This window comes from Sminthopsis crassicaudata, chromosome 4 (assembly GCF_048593235.1).
Source record: "Sminthopsis crassicaudata isolate SCR6 chromosome 4, ASM4859323v1, whole genome shotgun sequence".
Classification (NCBI taxonomy): domain Eukaryota; kingdom Metazoa; phylum Chordata; class Mammalia; order Dasyuromorphia; family Dasyuridae; genus Sminthopsis; species Sminthopsis crassicaudata.
The window spans coordinates 338,805,068-338,822,133 of NC_133620.1; the positions used below are offsets into that span (position 1 = coordinate 338,805,068).

The following is a 17,066-nucleotide window of genomic DNA, read 5'->3' on the forward strand; positions in this document are numbered from 1 at the left end:
ATCATTAAGATCCAGAAACAAATGTAAATTTGTAAGTATAAATATATGTAAATATGTGAATATAAAAAATGAATAAACTTAAATTCTGTATTTTGATTAGTTAAGGGAATGAGGCAAGCAAAGGGAAAATGGAAAGGTGGATGAAAGGCAAGAATAAAAAAGACAATTGGAAACACGGATTTAGGCTGTCACAAAGAAAAGCAGAGACTTTCATGGTATACAACAGACACTTTTCGATTTATTTTTGGTACTATCATCATATAATCATTAATCACTGTCTCAGTTTCCTCATCTGTAAAATGTAGATACACCCACCTTGTGAGGGTAAAAAATGAGATAATGTTTACAAAACAGTTTGTAAAGCTCTATATAAATGCTAATAGGTGTGACAAATATATACAAGATACTAGACCAAGAATGTTAGCATTAGGAAAAACCTTAGAAGTCATGCAATCTAAATCCCTTCATTTCATGAATGAGAAATCTTTGACTTAAGAAGGTTAAGATCCTTGACCAAATCTGACCTAGTGGCAGAGCTGAAATTAGAATCCAGTTGTTCTGCACTGCTTTATTCTAAAATTCCAGCTGTAGCTTCATTAGTTAGGAAGCAATGAGGTCATTTTTAGATCATGGAGATAAGGAACAGAGCTTTGACCTTGCCCAGAGGAAGAAGAGTTAATTCTTATCTTTTTCAGTTCCTAATTTCAGTGAAAGACAGTCAGGAGTCAACGTGATCATATATTTTAGGATTCACATTGATATAGTCCTATGAACATGAGTGTCTTTTCTTAAAACACATGAAAGACAAATTGATGGTAATTAGTCAATAAATGCCAGGCACTGTGCTAAGTGCTGATGATACAATAAGAAAAACAGGACATGATTTTAATCTAATGTAGGAAGACAATATATAGAAAGAAGCTGAAAAACTGATGGTGGGGAGCTATGGGGCAAAGAGTACTTGGATGGAAAGACAGGCCTTGTCAGGATTTCATTGTTCTTTCTTCTGGCAGAGGAAAGAGGCAAATGAAGGTACTGAGGAAGTATAAAGCATTAAAGAGGAATCAAACACTATAATGATGAGATTTCAGATCTTGAGCTTATTTAGGGAGAGACATGATTCATTATTTACTTTATGATTCATTTATGATTATTCATTTTATAAAAATTCACCACAAAATTCCTTTACATATTAAGATTCCTTCATATCTTTTAAATGATCACTTTTCTCTAAATTCAATTTTCCTCCAACTTTTCAGGAACAAATTTATTGTATTTTAAGTTTAACTATATAATACTTAGTATTACCGATTTAGAACTGAAAGGGGCCCTAAAAATGTTCTAATGTAACTTCCTCATTTTACAGATCAAGAAACTGAGCTCTAGAGAGATGAAATGTCTTATTTAATGTCACATAGGTAGAGATGAAAATTAGACCTAAGCCTTTTTGGTCTAAATCTAGAACCCTTTCCAATGCATAACATTGTTTGATTAGTTTGGACACTGTTTAGAAGACAAGAGTATGTCAAGGGCAATAATGTATAATCCTAAAAAAGTATGCTCAAAAAGAAATTGTGAAGAGCTTTAAAAGCCAGTTTGCATTTTAATCTAAAGGAAATAAGGGAATCAGTAATTTTATTACATAAGGGAAAAAATGTGGTTTGGTCTACAATTTAGGAATATGACTTTGGCAGCTGTGTGGAAGAATAGACTGAAGAAGACAGAAAAAAAAATTAGGATATTACAATAGTCCAAACAATAAGTGATTAGAGATTGAATTAGGATGGTAGACATATGAGTGGAGAGAAGGGAAATGATACTCTAGAGGAAGAATTGAAGTGAAAAAGAGTGAAAAGTGAAAAAAAAAATTTAGATTTCAAAATGGGATAAGGACAACATCACTTTCCATAGTATGGTCCAAAAGCAGGAGAAAGAACATCACCGAACAGTCTACAGCCCTGATCTACTGAGAACAGGACATTTTTTTCTACACCATGCTGCAATCCTAGAACCCTAGTTCAGATCCAATTTAATAGGTCCCTTTTGAGGGCCAAGAAATCTGCTATCAGGGTACAAACGTAACATTCAAGCCCCTAACCAAAGTAGATACCCAAGGGTGAGTTACCTTGAATATGGAAGTTAATTTTCTGAAGCCTTTTCCAAGGTGGGCTGGGGAGTAGATTACTGCCCTCTTGTGGTATGAGAGGTGTATAGGCAGCACCATTTGAGGGAAGAAACAGGATGTGACCACAGCCTTTTTTAAAATTTTGATGGGCACTTGGGGTAAATACTTCACCCCCAAGAACTCCATAAATGGTCTCTTTTCTCCCACTTGCCCTACCTACTTCCTCAGACAGAATCTGAGGATGATGATTAAGCTATGCTTCATTTAATGTGTTTAGGCCATTTGTTGATATGATAGATCAAGGCATTAAAGGAGATATTTACAAGGCAAAAGAAAGATCTGAACAGAGATGGTGAGTATTCAAAGGATTTTAGTCCTTCTGGGGAGATTTAATGTGCCTAGGTGGATTAAGTCACATTTCATGAAGAAAAAAAACCCCACTGAAAACAGTTAATCATCACACACCAGACAATTTACCAATATAAATCATTTTTGTTACTATAAAAAAAGTAGTTTCTGTTCCAGGCATTCAGAGTGATTCACTAAGAAGTCACTTAAAGGGTGATCTTCTTTAATCACAGACTAAGCCAACGGCAGCAGCTTGATTAGACATTTAGGTTCAGTTAGTCAGCAGAAATCAGATATCATCTCAATTGTCCTCATTATGTCACATGAAGATTCCGAGGTTCTTCTTTCCTCATGGAACACAAAGCAAGTAACGACCACTCAGCATGCTGGCTGTGCTGTGACTCTCCACTGTCACTGATCTTGGTTTAATACACTGATGATCTGTCAAGGCATCCTGTTCTCAGGTCCCAAAAGTAGTTTATGGAAATTCATACTACTGAGCTGCATTGCTACCTGAAGAATGAGGCAATCCTAGCAAACCCCGTTATTCAATGTTGTCATAGACTCGAATCACATCCTCGTAGCTATTAAGTGCTTCAATTAAATGGGCGGCTGCCTCCATGTCCCCATCTGACAGCTTCACCTTCATGTTAGGGATGAATTCTAAGACACAGGACACAGAACACAAACCCAGCGAGTCTAGTTTTGTCCTCACTTCATGCAGTGAAGTGACATCACATATAAACTGGAAAAAGCAATAGGCCAGAAATTAGATTTAGATTGGTCAACAACTTATACCATAAATCAAAAGAAGCTCAAAATGGATACATGACCAGAATATCAACGGTCATACCTTTAAAAAATAACTATAATTATGCTCAAAGGGCTATAAAATTAAGCATACTCTTTGATCCAGAAACATCACGACTACTCTATATCCCAAAGAGATAAAAAACAGAAAAGAACCTATGTGTACAAAAATATTAATAGCAGTTCTTTTTGTGGTGACAAAGAATTGGCAATTGATGGGATGGCCATCAGTCCATCAATGGCTGAAAGAGATGGAGAATATGATAGTGATGGAATTCTATTGTACAATAAGAAATGATGGGTAGGATGTTCTCAGAAAAACCTGGAAAAACTTGTATTATGCATAGTGAAATGAATAGAAACAGAAAAGCATTGTATAAAAGAATAGTAATACTATAAGACAAACAACTATGAATAAAAGCTATTGGCAGACAATGATTTAAGAGAATTCTGAAGGACTTATGATCAAAGATGCTGTGCGTCTTCAGAGAAAGAATTTATGCAATCTTAATGTGGATCAAAGAATACTTTTTAAAACTTTCTTTCCTTTTTTGTGTTTTCTGTCACAGCATAATAACATGTAATGTTTTGCATGCCTGCACATGTACAACTTACATCAAATGGCTTGTCTTCTCTCTCTCTTTTTTTTTAGGAGGACCTGAGTTTATTTATTTTCTTTTCATATTTTTCTTTTTTATTATAGCTTTTTATTTACAATGGCTTGTCTTCTCAATGATGGGGGAAAAGGAAAAGGAAGGAGAAAAGTTGAAGCTCAAAACTTTTAAAAATGAATGTTAATATTTCTAGCCATATGAAAAGATGCTCCAAGTCATTATTAATCAGAGAAATGCAAATTAAAACAACTCTGAGATACCACTACACACCCGTCAAATTGGCTAGAATGACAGGGAAAGATAATGCAGAATGTTGGGAAAAGATAAAGCAGGTTGTGGGAAAACAAGGATACTGATACATTATTGGTGGAATTGTGAATACATCCAGCCATTCTGGAGAATTATTTGGAATTATGCTCAAAAAGTTATTAAACTGTGCATAGTTACTACTGGGCTTATATCAGTTACTACTGGACTTATATCCCAAAGAGATCTTAAAGAAGGGAAAGGGACCTGTACGTGCAAGAATGTTTGTGGCAGCTCTCTTTGTAGTGTCCAGAAACTGGAAATTGAGTGGATACCCATCAACTGGAGAATGGCTGAATAAATTGTGGTATATGAATATTATGGAATATTATTGTTCTGTACGAAATGACCAACAGGATGATTTCAGAAAGGCCTGGAGAGACTTACATGAACTGATGCTGAGTGAAATGAGCAGGACCAGGAGATCGTTGTATACTTCAACAACAATACTATATGATGATCAATTCTGATGGATGTGGCCATTTTCAACAATGAGATGAACCAAATCAGTTCCAATAGAGCAGTAATGAACTGAACCAGATACACCCAGCAAAAGAACTCTGGGAGATGACTATGAACCACTACATAGAATTCCTATTACTTCTATTTTTATCTGCCTGCATTTTTGATCTCCTTCACAGGCTAATGGCACACTATTTCAAAGTCCGTTTCTTTTTGTACAGCAAAATAACCGTTTGGACATGTATACATATGTTGTATTTAATTTATACTTTAACATATGTAACATGTATTGGTCAACCTGGCATCTGAGGGAGAAGGGTGGGAGGAAGAAGGGGAAAAATTGGAACAAAAGGCTTGGCAATTGTTAGTGTTGTAAAATTACCCATGCATAGATCTTGTAAATAAAAATCTATAATAAAAAAAATGAATGTTAAAAACTGCTTTTAAATGTTATGGGGGAAAATAAAATGTTAAATAAATACTGAAACAATAACAACAAAAACCCAACAATACTAGAAAAGAATGGGATCAGGTATCTTTCATAGCTACAGCTAAGAGCAAGGGGTTTTTATTTATATCTTCTGTTTTTTTTCACTGACTAGATTTTCCCCTTCATATTTAAATTCTATCACTTCCAGATAATTTTCCTCAGAATAAGGAATTGTTTTAAAAGGAAGAAAAACAAGAGAGGGAAATATAGAAAAACTGATCAACTCTTCAAAAAAACCAAACAAACTGATTTTAAATACAATATTCCATACCTGTAGCCTAACCTCTGCAAAAGGAGGTAGAGGGAAGAAGGAGGTGTCTTCTCAAATCTCTTCTTGGTAGTCAAGATTGTTTATAATTTTATAGTTTTTTTCCAATTCTGTTTTTGTAGTGTTTACATATAGAAATAGATATGTTTTTAATACAGCACTTTAAAAATATAATGCAATCTATATAATAGTAGTGAATGAAAAACTACCAAGAAGTGGCACATGGGTCCTTACCAACTCCTGTGTTCTGATTTTATTTTGGGATAAAATTGTAGAAATGTGCATTTTCATTCAATATAAGGACAAATTCCTTTAACAATTAAAATTAGACTGTTTAAAAGTAGAACAAGGTACCACATCAGCTTATGGTTTCTTATAACGGAAGATCTTCAAGTAGAAAGTGATCATTTACCAAGGACTTTGTTGAGAGAATTCCTATTGTGGGACAATAACGGCCAAAGTCCCTTCTGACTTAAAGTATATAATTCTATAGTCCTCATACAATGTGGGAAGAGAAGTACCTCTAGACCATGAATATTTTAAATCAAAGCCTATATAAGCAGCACAGCAAAAATCTCACAATAACAACATATTATGTAATAATAATGTTTTTTAAATGTTGTACTAATGATTATTTTTAAAAAAGGAATATGTTAATATAAAAAATGCTCTAAATAACTATTGATTACAGAAATGTAACTTAAGACAACTCTGAGGTACTACTTCATACCTCTCAGACTGGCTAAGATGACAGGAAAAGATGATAAATGTTGGAAGGGATGTGAGAAAACTGGGACACTAATATTGTTGGTGGAGTTGTGAACTGATCCAACCATTCTGGAGAGCAATTTGGAGCTATGCCCAAAGAGCTGTCAAACTGCATACCCTTTCATCCAGTAGTCTCACTATTGGGTGTGTATCCCAAAGAGAGCATAAAAAAGGGGAAAAGGACCCACATGTGCAAAAATGTTTGTGGCAGCCCTTTTTTGTAGTGGCAAGGAACTGAAAACTGAGTAGATGCCCATTAGTTGGAGAATGGCTAGATAAGTTATGGTATATGAATGTTATGTAATATTATTGTTACTATAAAAAACAATCAGCAAGATGATTTCAGAAAGGCCTGGAGAGACTTGAACTGATGAAATGAAGTGAGCAGAACCAAGAAAACAATGCATACAGAAATAGCAAGATTATAAAATGATCAACTCTGATAGATGTAGTTCTTTTCAACAGCGAGGTGATACAGGTCTATTCCAAAAGACTTGTGATAGAGCCAGAGAAAGGATTATGGGGCCTGCATCCAAAGAGAGGATTATGGGAACTGAATATGGATCACAACACAGTATTTTTACCTTTTTTGTTCTTGTTTGTTTTTTTCTTTCTTGTTTTTTTTTTTTTTCCTTTTTGATCTGATTTTTCTTGTGCAGCATGATAAATGTGGAAATAAGGTTAGAAGAACTGCACATGTTTAACCTATATTGGATTGCTTGCTGTCTAGGGGAGGAAGAGAGAAAAATTTGGAACAGAAGGTTTTGCAAGGGTGAATGTTGAAAACTAAAAAGCTATTATTTTTTTTAAAAATAAAGGAATATGTTGAACTAATTTTTCCAAATTTTTTCTGGAAGCCTTTTTAAAAGAAGCAACTTAACATCTCTCTTTCAAACTTACTTTAAGCATATTTTTCTCATCATCATTCTGAGATTCCTGTACATCTTCAGCTCCAGCCTCAAATGCCAACTCAAGGGCTCGCTCTAAGTTCACAGACCTCTTTTCTTTGTCTTCTGTGCCAACAACAACGACCCCTTTTTTGTCAAAGGAATACTTGGCCCCATCAGTCATCACCCCCCTGTATGAGAACAAAGAGGGGTTCATAGTTACTGCTTTAGGTCATTTTGTATCATTCAGTACCCACAAAATGCTCTATCATTGATTTCCTTACCTTATTTTGCCTTCTACCCCACCCCCATTAAGCAGGACAATAATTCAAACATTTCTTTTCAAAATCACTTCAATAATTTTTCTCCTTCTTATCATAATTTTGTTTATCTCTAATTAGGGTTTGTAGGATGAAGAGTGCTATCTTTCTACTTATCTTCCCACTTTCTACTACCTCTCCAGAAAGTCTGTATAATCTATTCCCCAAGTAGCTTGTTTCAAGATCAGGATACTATATTATTATTGGAGACTGAAAAAGAATTCAGAGACAAAAATAAAATAAAAAGACCTCCAGAAGCCATATAATTAAGAAATCAAAAGCAGAAAGCTGTTGGACCCCAGGCTACAAGAAGGCCTAGGACGAGCCAAATTGAAACAAATTGAAACTGCAATATAAGTTTCCTTAGATTGAACTAGTATCACTAGAAAAAGTAAACAACTTTTCCAGAAGAGAATCAGAAATTAGGCTCCTGGCCCTTCTACCCATGACTACTCTTCCTTCTCATCCCTCCCCACACCCAACACCTACCACATACCCATGTTTGTTCATGATGTGCTTGATGTCTGAATGACACTTGGTACTACTGTCTGAAAGTACCTCAATGAGTAGAGAAGAGCCGCCTGGGCCTCTTCCTTCATAGAGAAGATAGATGTCCTTGTTTTTCTGCAACAAAGAATACCGAAACAACCAGGGTTCATCCATCTCTATTTCATCCAATCCACCACGCCATATCTAACTTGTACTGGATTCTGAGTCTTCAAAACTTGAAACGTCTAGTGACCCTTCATCTTGCCTGAGATCAAATATGGTTGGGATGAATGATTATAGGTCCTTTTCCCAAGCTGGAGTATAATTATTTCTGGGTTCTTTATAGTGCTTCAGAGATTACCAAGCACTAAAAACCCATAACCTTTCCTGTAAAGGGCTGAAACTGAGTTGCACTGAGTCCAAGCACTTGAGGCTAATTACCAACTGGACAATACTCTATTAGCATATGCTTGGAGAATGACCAGGCCCACCATCCTGTGCTGGCTCCTTCTGTGGGTGTATACAGTGAAGGAAAAGAGGCATTGGAGGGTGGAGTAGGACAAGTGGGATCATTCTTTGGCAGTGGAGAGAGAGAAAGGAGGTGTGCAGATTCCTATATCTATTCCCCTGAGGGCGACCCCAAAAGATCAAGAATAAAGACTTTTGCTTATCCTGACTCCAGCTGATTCTAAGGTATCCAGGGTTCTAAGGAGGTCATTGCACTTTCCAGCTAGAAGACTATCAGTGTTGATAGTGTCTGAATACAGATTGAAGCATACTTTTTTTTTTACTTTATTTTTCTTGAGGGGGGGAGGGAGTATCTCTGTTTTCTTTCATAACATGACCAATGGGGAAGGGGGATGAAAAGAAAAGGAGAGAATTTGGAACCAAAAGTTTTAAAAAACAAAGGTTAAAATTGTTTTTACATGTAACTGGGAAAAAGTAAAATACTAAATAAATTCTAAAGACTACCAGTGGCTAAGAGCTACAAGGGCAATGGAGGGAAGGCCTCTCAACAAAAGTTCTGCTTACCACCAAATACATTTTAAAATGGGACACTTAAGAATCCTGCTGTTGTTTGAGAAAGTACAGAAGACTTCTGCATTCCCCAGAGGAGATATATGTAGCATACAACATGCCTGGTAATTGTCTCTCAATTTTGCCCAAAGAAACCTGTTTACTGGGGACTCCCTGCCTTTGTTGTTTCCCCTAGGATTGCTTTTTGGTAGTTGCTTTAACCTGTTTGAAATTTCCCTGAAATCCTAATCCCTCACCTTCCTCATTGTTTAATGACTTCCCAGAATCCAATTAGAGGTTGGAACAATGAAGATTTGGGTGGAAAATAAACTAAGTACAATAACTATTACAGTTCAAAGCTGTTAGAGTAAGAGACAGCCTTTTTCCAAGACAATATAAGCAGCTTCCTTTAGGCATCCAAACCTAAGTGGTGCTAGAAATAGCAGAAAGTGAGCACCTCACTTTTCAGTGCTGCCTCAATGGTTGACTTTGGCATGTTCTTGCTTCGACACAACTTCAGGAGATTGGCCAGATTGCTGTTTAACTCTGGATTGGGGCCTCCTTCTGTGGAAGAAGACAAGACATAAATGAGATTATTGCTCCTTATTCCTGGTCTCCTTCACATATAAAAACTATATATAGTTAACACGAGTTAAAAAGATTTCTTTTTTTCCTAATAACTTCTGTGATTAGTGTCCATATGAACTAAAATGATACCATAGTAGCTGGTTTCCTACCTAGAACCCTCTCTACATCCTTTTTGTTAACCATGGATAAATCAGAAAACATGGCAGTTAAACATTGTTTATCCCTTCAACCAATTATTGTACTTAAAGATCCCAAATCATAGACCTGAAAGTAGAGAGAGCAGAAAACACTTTGTTCTACTGATCAGCATTCTGGAACCTTCAAGGGGAGAGGGGGCAGACTCTAACATGTGTCAGAGAAGAAACTTTTCTTATACAAAAGGGAATACAAAGGAGCTCTATTTGGAGCTGCCTCTCAGGGGCCCAGTTCAGAGGTTTGGGAGGACTGTGGTATCCTATTCCCTTCCTTCAGCCCTTCTGAGATCTTAGTTGGCTATCCAGAACATACTAAAACATCTCTTTTTAGAAGGGACACTTAAGTCTTGTATGTGGTTTCCTCTTCTCATATCCATTATAGACATAGGGTTGCCACAAAGTCATTTATTTTAGAGTCATTTACCATAAAATGAAGGAAATTAAATGGATGGGAGAAGCTACTGATCAAGATTCTTCATTTTCAAATTCTTTGAATTCAAGAGACTCTCATTCTAATTGTTGCAAGAGAAGGCCCTAATTTAACAGAACCATTTTCCATGCAAAGCAATAGTAAAAATTCAGGCAAAGCCAAAGTTAGCTTATAGAATTCACAGACACCCACCTCTAGAAAGCACAGAGTACATGGATATGCTTATGATTGTTAGAAGAGGAAGGCAAGAAGGAAGGAACAATACTAAATAACTAAACTAAAAAGACTTTACTGTTTTTAAGAGGAAAGAGGAATTTCAAACTGGAGAAATATGTTATTCCCAACTAAGTTTTTCAGGAAGGTGGGTATATTATGCTTGTTAGTTTAGAAGGCAGAGAAGGGAGGAAATGAGAAGTTATGGTCAAATAAACACCATAAAAATTAGAATAGCTTTTGTGACTACAGCAAGATCTTAAAAAACCCCTTTCTCCCCAAATTTAGCCAATCCTGAAAGATAAAATGGATAATTCTGGTTACATTAATTTTTAATGTCTCCTACATCAAACACTGACAGCGGGGATTGTCTCGTCCGAGGCTCCAGCGTTTGGGACGGTGACTGGCACATATCAGGTCATTATTAATGTTTATTGACTGACCAAAGATATCAATTTAAAAAGAAAAGAAAATTAAAATCCTCGACCGAGATGAACACCCAAAAGGACCTACAGGGGGCGGGGCAGTTTGGGCGGTGGGGGAAAGCACGGAGGAAAAGGAGGCATTCTCCCCCGTTCTTCAGCGTTATTTCCGAAGTGCGGAGCCCCTGGGGAAGGAGAGGCTGAAGGCCGAGCTCCCTCTCCCCCACGCGACGTCGCCCTGTCCCGTGGGGCCGGTGGGCCAGGGCGGGAGACTTCCCGAGCGAGCGGCGAGGCTCGGCTTTGGATTCTGGCCCCTTCTCCCCTCCTCCCCCGAACCGATCCCACGCTCACCTTTCACAGCGAAACGGATGAGTCTCGAGAGCTTCGTGAAGACCTGGCTCCTGGCCATGTCCTTGGGCCCCTTCACGTGCCTGACTTTGGACCACTTGTTGTGGCCGGCCGGAGTCGCGGCGGACAAGCGGAGGGCCCGGCCCGGCCCCGGCCACATCGGCGGGGTCCAGGGCCTCACCTGCGGCGCTTGCCCACAAGGCCCAAAGCTCGCTAGCCTTAGACCGCGCGCTGCGGCTCCCCAAAGCCCCGCCGCCGCCATCAGCCCCGCTGCCCTGCAGGGCCTCCCCAATCTGGGCTTCCACTCCCCAGCCACCCCGGCAATGGTCCAGGATCAGCGCCACCGGCGACTTTGACCCGAGTTTCAGAAACTCGTCCGTCCGCTTCAGAAGCTCGTCCGTCCGCTTCCTCCGTGCTGAAAACTTTGGTTCCTAGGTCAGAGAGTTCCTCTATGAACTTTCGGTGCCGTTCTTGCTTAAAAGGTAAGCTTAGGTGTCTAACATAACACAGAGCTTTACACATAGTAAGCGCTCAATAGATGCTTTTTTCATCCATTTGTCTATCATTAATTTGTACTCTCCCATATTTTAATGGAAAAAGTCCGAGGTCCTAGAATAATAGACCCTCGTAAATGAGAGGAACCTTCAAGATATGGTCAATTTTTTTTTTTTTTTAAATCATCTACCCCTCTGAGGGGAGCGACTTAACTCTTCGGAATGCTTTCAAAAGCGTAAGAAATTATTGCAAAGGGAAAAATTATATTGACATATATATCAAAATTTATAAAAATTCATAAAACCTGACCAAAATTAGTCTCTATATGCTTAGCATCTAGCGCGAGGCTGAATATAAAAGCAGGCCCTTTTAAATGCTTGTTAATTGATCAGTTTGTTTTACATCAATTTTTAAAATTAATTATAGTTTTTATTTACCAGATATATGCATGGGTAGTTTTACAACATTAACAATTGCCAAACCTTTTGTTCTAGTTTTCCCCCTCCCTCTCCCCATCTCCTCCCCAGAGGGCAGGTTGACATGTTAAATTACATCAATTATTTCAACCACAATTCCTTAAAAATTGATTTTTCAAAGAAAAATAGTAAAAATGTATATCATATTCTGTTACACTACTACTTCCTCTTTGCCATAGGAGATAGCTTTTATTATCTTTTCTCCAGGACACTTGATTATACAGTTAATTTGCTTTTAGTGATACTTTTAAAAAAAACCTTTTATTTCTAAAAAGCTTTGGCTTTTCTCTTCCTCTGATGTCCCTAAAACTTACCAAATGAAAAAACTTTAACAAATTTGCATAGTAAAGTAAAACAAATTCCTGAATTAACCATGGTAAAAAATGCTTCTTTCATTCAGCATCTTAAGCCAAATTACTAACCTGAGAGGGGCTTCTGAAATCATGATTGGTTGGTTGCATTGATTGGAGTTGTCTTTCAGGTTAGTTTAGAAAACTATTATATAAATTGATTCTGCTCCCTTCATCATTTCATAGAAATGTTCCAATTGTGAAGAGAAATTATCCCTTTAGTAATTTCCTACAGCTCGATGGTGTTTTAAATTCTTTTGTTTGCAGTGCATTGCTACAAAAAGAGCTTCCATGTTTTTGTTACATATGGGCTGTTCTCCTCTTATCTTTGATTTTGTTTAAAATTTAGGCCTAGGAAATATATAGCTGATGAAAAAAAGAATGCAGTTTGGTGAAGCCTCTGAACCAATCCATCAATGATGCATTAGTATGCCTGTTTCCCCAAAATTCACAGTTCCATCAAAAGTGTAATAGTATATCTATTTTCATGAAGCCCCTCCGTACTGTTTTGTTTGCCTTTGTGCCAATCTGTTAGTTATGAGGTAGAACCTCAGCTGTTTTAGTTTGAATTTCTCTAGTGATTGAAACTTTTTTTTTTTTAACCACGTGGCTATTGATTTCTTCCTTTGCAAATTACCAATTTGACCAGTTAGCAATGGGAAAGATATTTTTGTTGCACTTAGTTCTAGTTCTATTTTCTGCAGCATCAGTTCATATAAATCTTATAAAATTCTTTGAATTCTTTAGTCATTTCTTACTGCATAATAGTACTCAATTACATCCATATACCATGGTTTTGTTTTGTTTTAGCCACTCCCAAATAATGGGCACTCATTTGGCTGCTAGCTCTTTGCACAGAGTGCTGCTATATTTTGCTGTATACTGAACATTTCTGACTGACTTCATTGGGATATGTCCCATAGTGGGATCAAAGGGCATCTTAAATCACTTGTGTGAGGCACTGGTCACTGAGGATTAACCCTTTGAGCACAGGCATATTTGCTCTTCCTGGTCAGTTAGTTATACACTATCTCCTTCCTGGTTTCCAGCTTTTGGTAAAGCTACTTCAGGCCTTAAGCACCTCTGGGGACTGGTTGCTGTAGGGGGACAAGTGACTGAACCAAAAATGAGTTCACATACCAAAGAAGTGATATCCTTTCCTTGGCCCCCTTTGCTTTTCCTTTCTTTCAGGGAGAAAACTGCAATAAGCCTCCAAGTTGAACAGAGGGGCAATCCTATTGGCTGCCTTGTCTCCCCTCTCCTGGCCACCGTGTTTTTTATTCTTTCCTGATCTTATAGGAAAGAGTATCCTGAAATGGTACCTAGTCAAAGGGTGAAGATCCATCAAAGCCAAGGTTGCACAAATAACCGAAGCCTGAATAGCAGCCAAATCCAGTGTAATCTCAAACTCAGCCAACAGGTGACTTGCTTGACCCAGTTTAGCAGTGGATTGACCCAAGTCCTATAAGGAGCTGGAGCAGTTGAGAAAGGAGTAACTCACCCATCTTGGGCTATTCTGCTCCCATAAATGAAGTTGGTGAAGACTCTATAAAGGGCTTAGATACCCTTTGGTGACATATGGTCCCTACACTCATGCCTCAATTTTGTTGTGCTTCCAAATTAGGGGCCCATTCTCTCCATCTACGCTAGGTCCCCTAGGGATATGGAGCTGATTTTGTACTTAGCCTTGACATGTCCTCAGTGTAAAAGCTAATTGATATCAACTGGCTAATCAATATTGGGGAGAACATACTAGATATATTAGAAACCTCAATCCCTGAAGGTTATCCCTATATCTTGAGGTAGAGTAATAAATTACCCAATGGGAGAATCCAAAGGAGAATATGAATGACAGTTTAGAATTTGGCCCACAAGAGGTGCTAAATTTGCATAATTGCAAACTGATATCCAGGATCACTTCAATCTCACCAACAGCATGCGCCAGTATGTCTTCCTCCAGCACGGAGTTTCTATCTTTGGTCACGCATTATATAAAGGCAAATATCAAATTTGTTTTAATTTGCATTCATTACTAATGACAATGTGCAAAATTAGACATTTAAAGTTTGTAATTCTTTTGAAAGGTGTTTCTTCAGTTATTTTTGGCAAATGGCTCTTGATGCCATTTATTTGTGCTAATTCCTTATGATAGTAGCTAAAGTTTCTCCAGTTCAATGTGCCAGGTACTATGCCAAATGTTTACAATTATCTGTTAATCCTCACAACTACCCTTGGAGTTGCTTTATTCCCATTTTATAGATGAGGAAACTGAGGTAAACGAGGGAAAATTTGTCCAAGATCACACTGGAAGCATATGAAGATTTAAACTTCTCTTTTGAGTCCTGGCCCATTTCTCTATCCACTGAACCACTTCATTGTACTCATCCACCCTGCCCAATGATTACATTTTTAATCTCGTATGTGTATGTATACAATGACTCCATTAGAGTGTAGGTTTCTTGGGGGAGGGAGAATTTTATTTTTGTCATTGTCATCTTCATTGTCTAATACAATGTTAGCAGATACTTAAAGGTTGATTTTGACTCATTTCCTTTATTGTAAAGCATTCACCCATTGAAGGTCATTTCTTCAAGTTATTTTTTTTCAACTTTTTGTTAATAACTGACATTTCTATAGTGTCTCCTTTCTGAAGGATGGTTCCTCTCAAATCAGCAGAGTTGGATGAGGGCTCTTTCCCTCATTAGTAAGGCTGACCAGTTGGGGCACTGTTTAAAGGAAATGTACCAAGACCTATTCTTCAGTAGACCCACTTCTGGTTCTACTTTCCTTTCTGCAACTGACTTCAGTTCCTGGTTAGTCCTGGGGGGTTGGTTTAGTAGAAGTTGGGGAAAATTCTCAAATTACTATGAGAGGTGCCTTTCAGCCTTTACAATCGAGTACCTTTCTCTTAATCCTCCTGCTTATTTCCTGCTGTACAGTATTAAATAGTTGTAATCAGCACTAAATTTCTGGTCTGGTCTCTCTTCTCTACTTTCTTATGCCCCAGTTCTCTATTGCTCCACATTTAACACTCTCCCCACCTCTCACTCCTTCCTGATAGTAGAGTTTAATTCTTAAGTCAAGTAACTTAAAACTTGCTCCAGCCATGTTGGTCAAAGGACTAATCTAGGCCACTTTGGACTATGGGAAAGGGGGAAAACAGCAGGAGTCATACCCTATCCTGCAAGTGAGAACTTCTTTAATACATGCTAACATCTTAATCTCAAAAGCTGTTAAAATTTGTTGGGGGAGAGGGGCAGAAGTAACAGCCTCATTATTTGGTCTGCAGAACCACTCTGTGGCAGATTTTTACTTTTTCACTTCACATCATTGCTGAGTTTTTGGTATCTGAAGGGCTCCTTTTAGTATTATACTATTTGTATTATTTGGTGGAGTGAAGATAGATATCCTCCAGTACTTTCTGAGCATTCTTCCAAAAACCTTCACTGTACAGAAGAATAGAGGCATAAAGGAGCTACTACTCCACTTAGCTAAGTGAGCTATTTATCTTCTAATTTCCTTAGTTAGATAAAAGTAGAAAAGGAGCCTTCAGAAGCAGCATATCAAAGAGATAGTTGATAATTTTTTTCCCCAATATAAGTACATATTAAAATTTATCTTCTTTATCCCATAGTCGATGTGTAACCATAATATGCCCAAAAGAATTAATCATAGTTGGGACTTCAGCAGCCATCTAGTAGTTCAACCCATACCAAAAAAAGCTCCACTACAATGTACTCAACAAATGGTCATGAAGGCTTTCCTTAAAATACTTGCAATGGGGAGTCTAGTGGGTCCTGAAAAAACATGTTCAACTTATAGATGCCTCCAATTGTTAGGAAAAATTTCCCTTTATCCAGACTTAATTTGCTTCTTTGCAACTCACTAATTCCTCTGGTCATATCACTTGAGAGTACTTCTATATTATTCTATTTTAGACACTTACCAAATTCAGTCTTTTGTTCTCTGGACTATCAAGTCCAATCTGTAATTCCCTCAATTCCTCTTCCTCCTTTACCATCTTGGTATAGTTCATGAGTTTATCAACCTTTTTCTCAAATTTTGCTATCTAAACCCGAAACTCCAGATATGGTCTAAGACAGAGCACAGAGGAACTACCAATTTTTCAATCCTGGAAGTTATGCCTCCCAATGCAGTCCAAGAAAACGTTTAATTTTTTTTGGACGCTATATCATATTACTAATTCATTCTAAAGTTACAGTTCAATAACATAGCCAAATCTTTTTGCTACTGCTGCCTAATCATACCTCTCCCATCATATTTGTGCCAAATATAAGACTTTACTAGATTGGGCTGAATGTTTTATTCCAAAGTGTGTTATCATGGAATAAAGAATTCTGTTGCAGCCACAAAAACTTGAGTTTGAAGAACTCTTTCCACTTAGTTTTTCATACTATTATGTGATTTATTTGGAGCACAGGACAACTCTGCCACTTACAGCCTATTGACTGGTTAAAATGCGTAGCTTCTCTGAGCTTTAAAATCTCTAAGATCCCATATAGTTCTAGTTATGTGATCTTGCTAGATCCCAAATTAGTAATGTACTGATATAATTCTGGTGTAGATAGCCAGAATCTTTCTTCCTATTTCATATTTCTCTGATTTCTGCTGAGAACTATTTATTC

The 17,066-nt window shown here is 37.5% G+C and overlaps 1 protein-coding gene and 1 long non-coding RNA gene across 3 annotated transcripts; one reads left to right on the forward strand and one right to left on the reverse strand.

The window, feature by feature from the left end:
* Positions 1–213: 213 nt before the first annotated feature.
* TACO1 (translational activator of cytochrome c oxidase I) lies at positions 214–11,511 on the reverse strand. Of its 2 annotated transcripts, none has more exons than XM_074260875.1 (5): positions 11,103–11,511; positions 9,362–9,468; positions 7,895–8,022; positions 7,092–7,269; positions 214–3,218 (listed from the first exon to the last, which is right to left on the reverse strand). In XM_074260875.1, the coding sequence occupies exons 1-5, from the start codon at positions 11,359–11,361 to the stop codon at positions 3,018–3,020; spliced, it is 873 nt and encodes a 290-aa protein (XP_074116976.1). In that variant the 5' UTR covers positions 11,362–11,511; the 3' UTR covers positions 214–3,017. The 2 variants fall into 2 exon arrangements, with proteins under 2 accessions (XP_074116976.1, XP_074116977.1); XM_074260876.1 differs by having other exon boundaries at positions 2,981–3,136; positions 11,103–11,505.
* Positions 11,198–14,946, forward strand: LOC141538910 (uncharacterized). Its single transcript, XR_012481156.1, has 2 exons — positions 11,198–11,581; positions 13,720–14,946. It is a non-coding gene; the product is annotated as an uncharacterized LOC141538910 (long non-coding RNA).
* Positions 14,947–17,066: the final 2,120 nt, after the last annotated feature.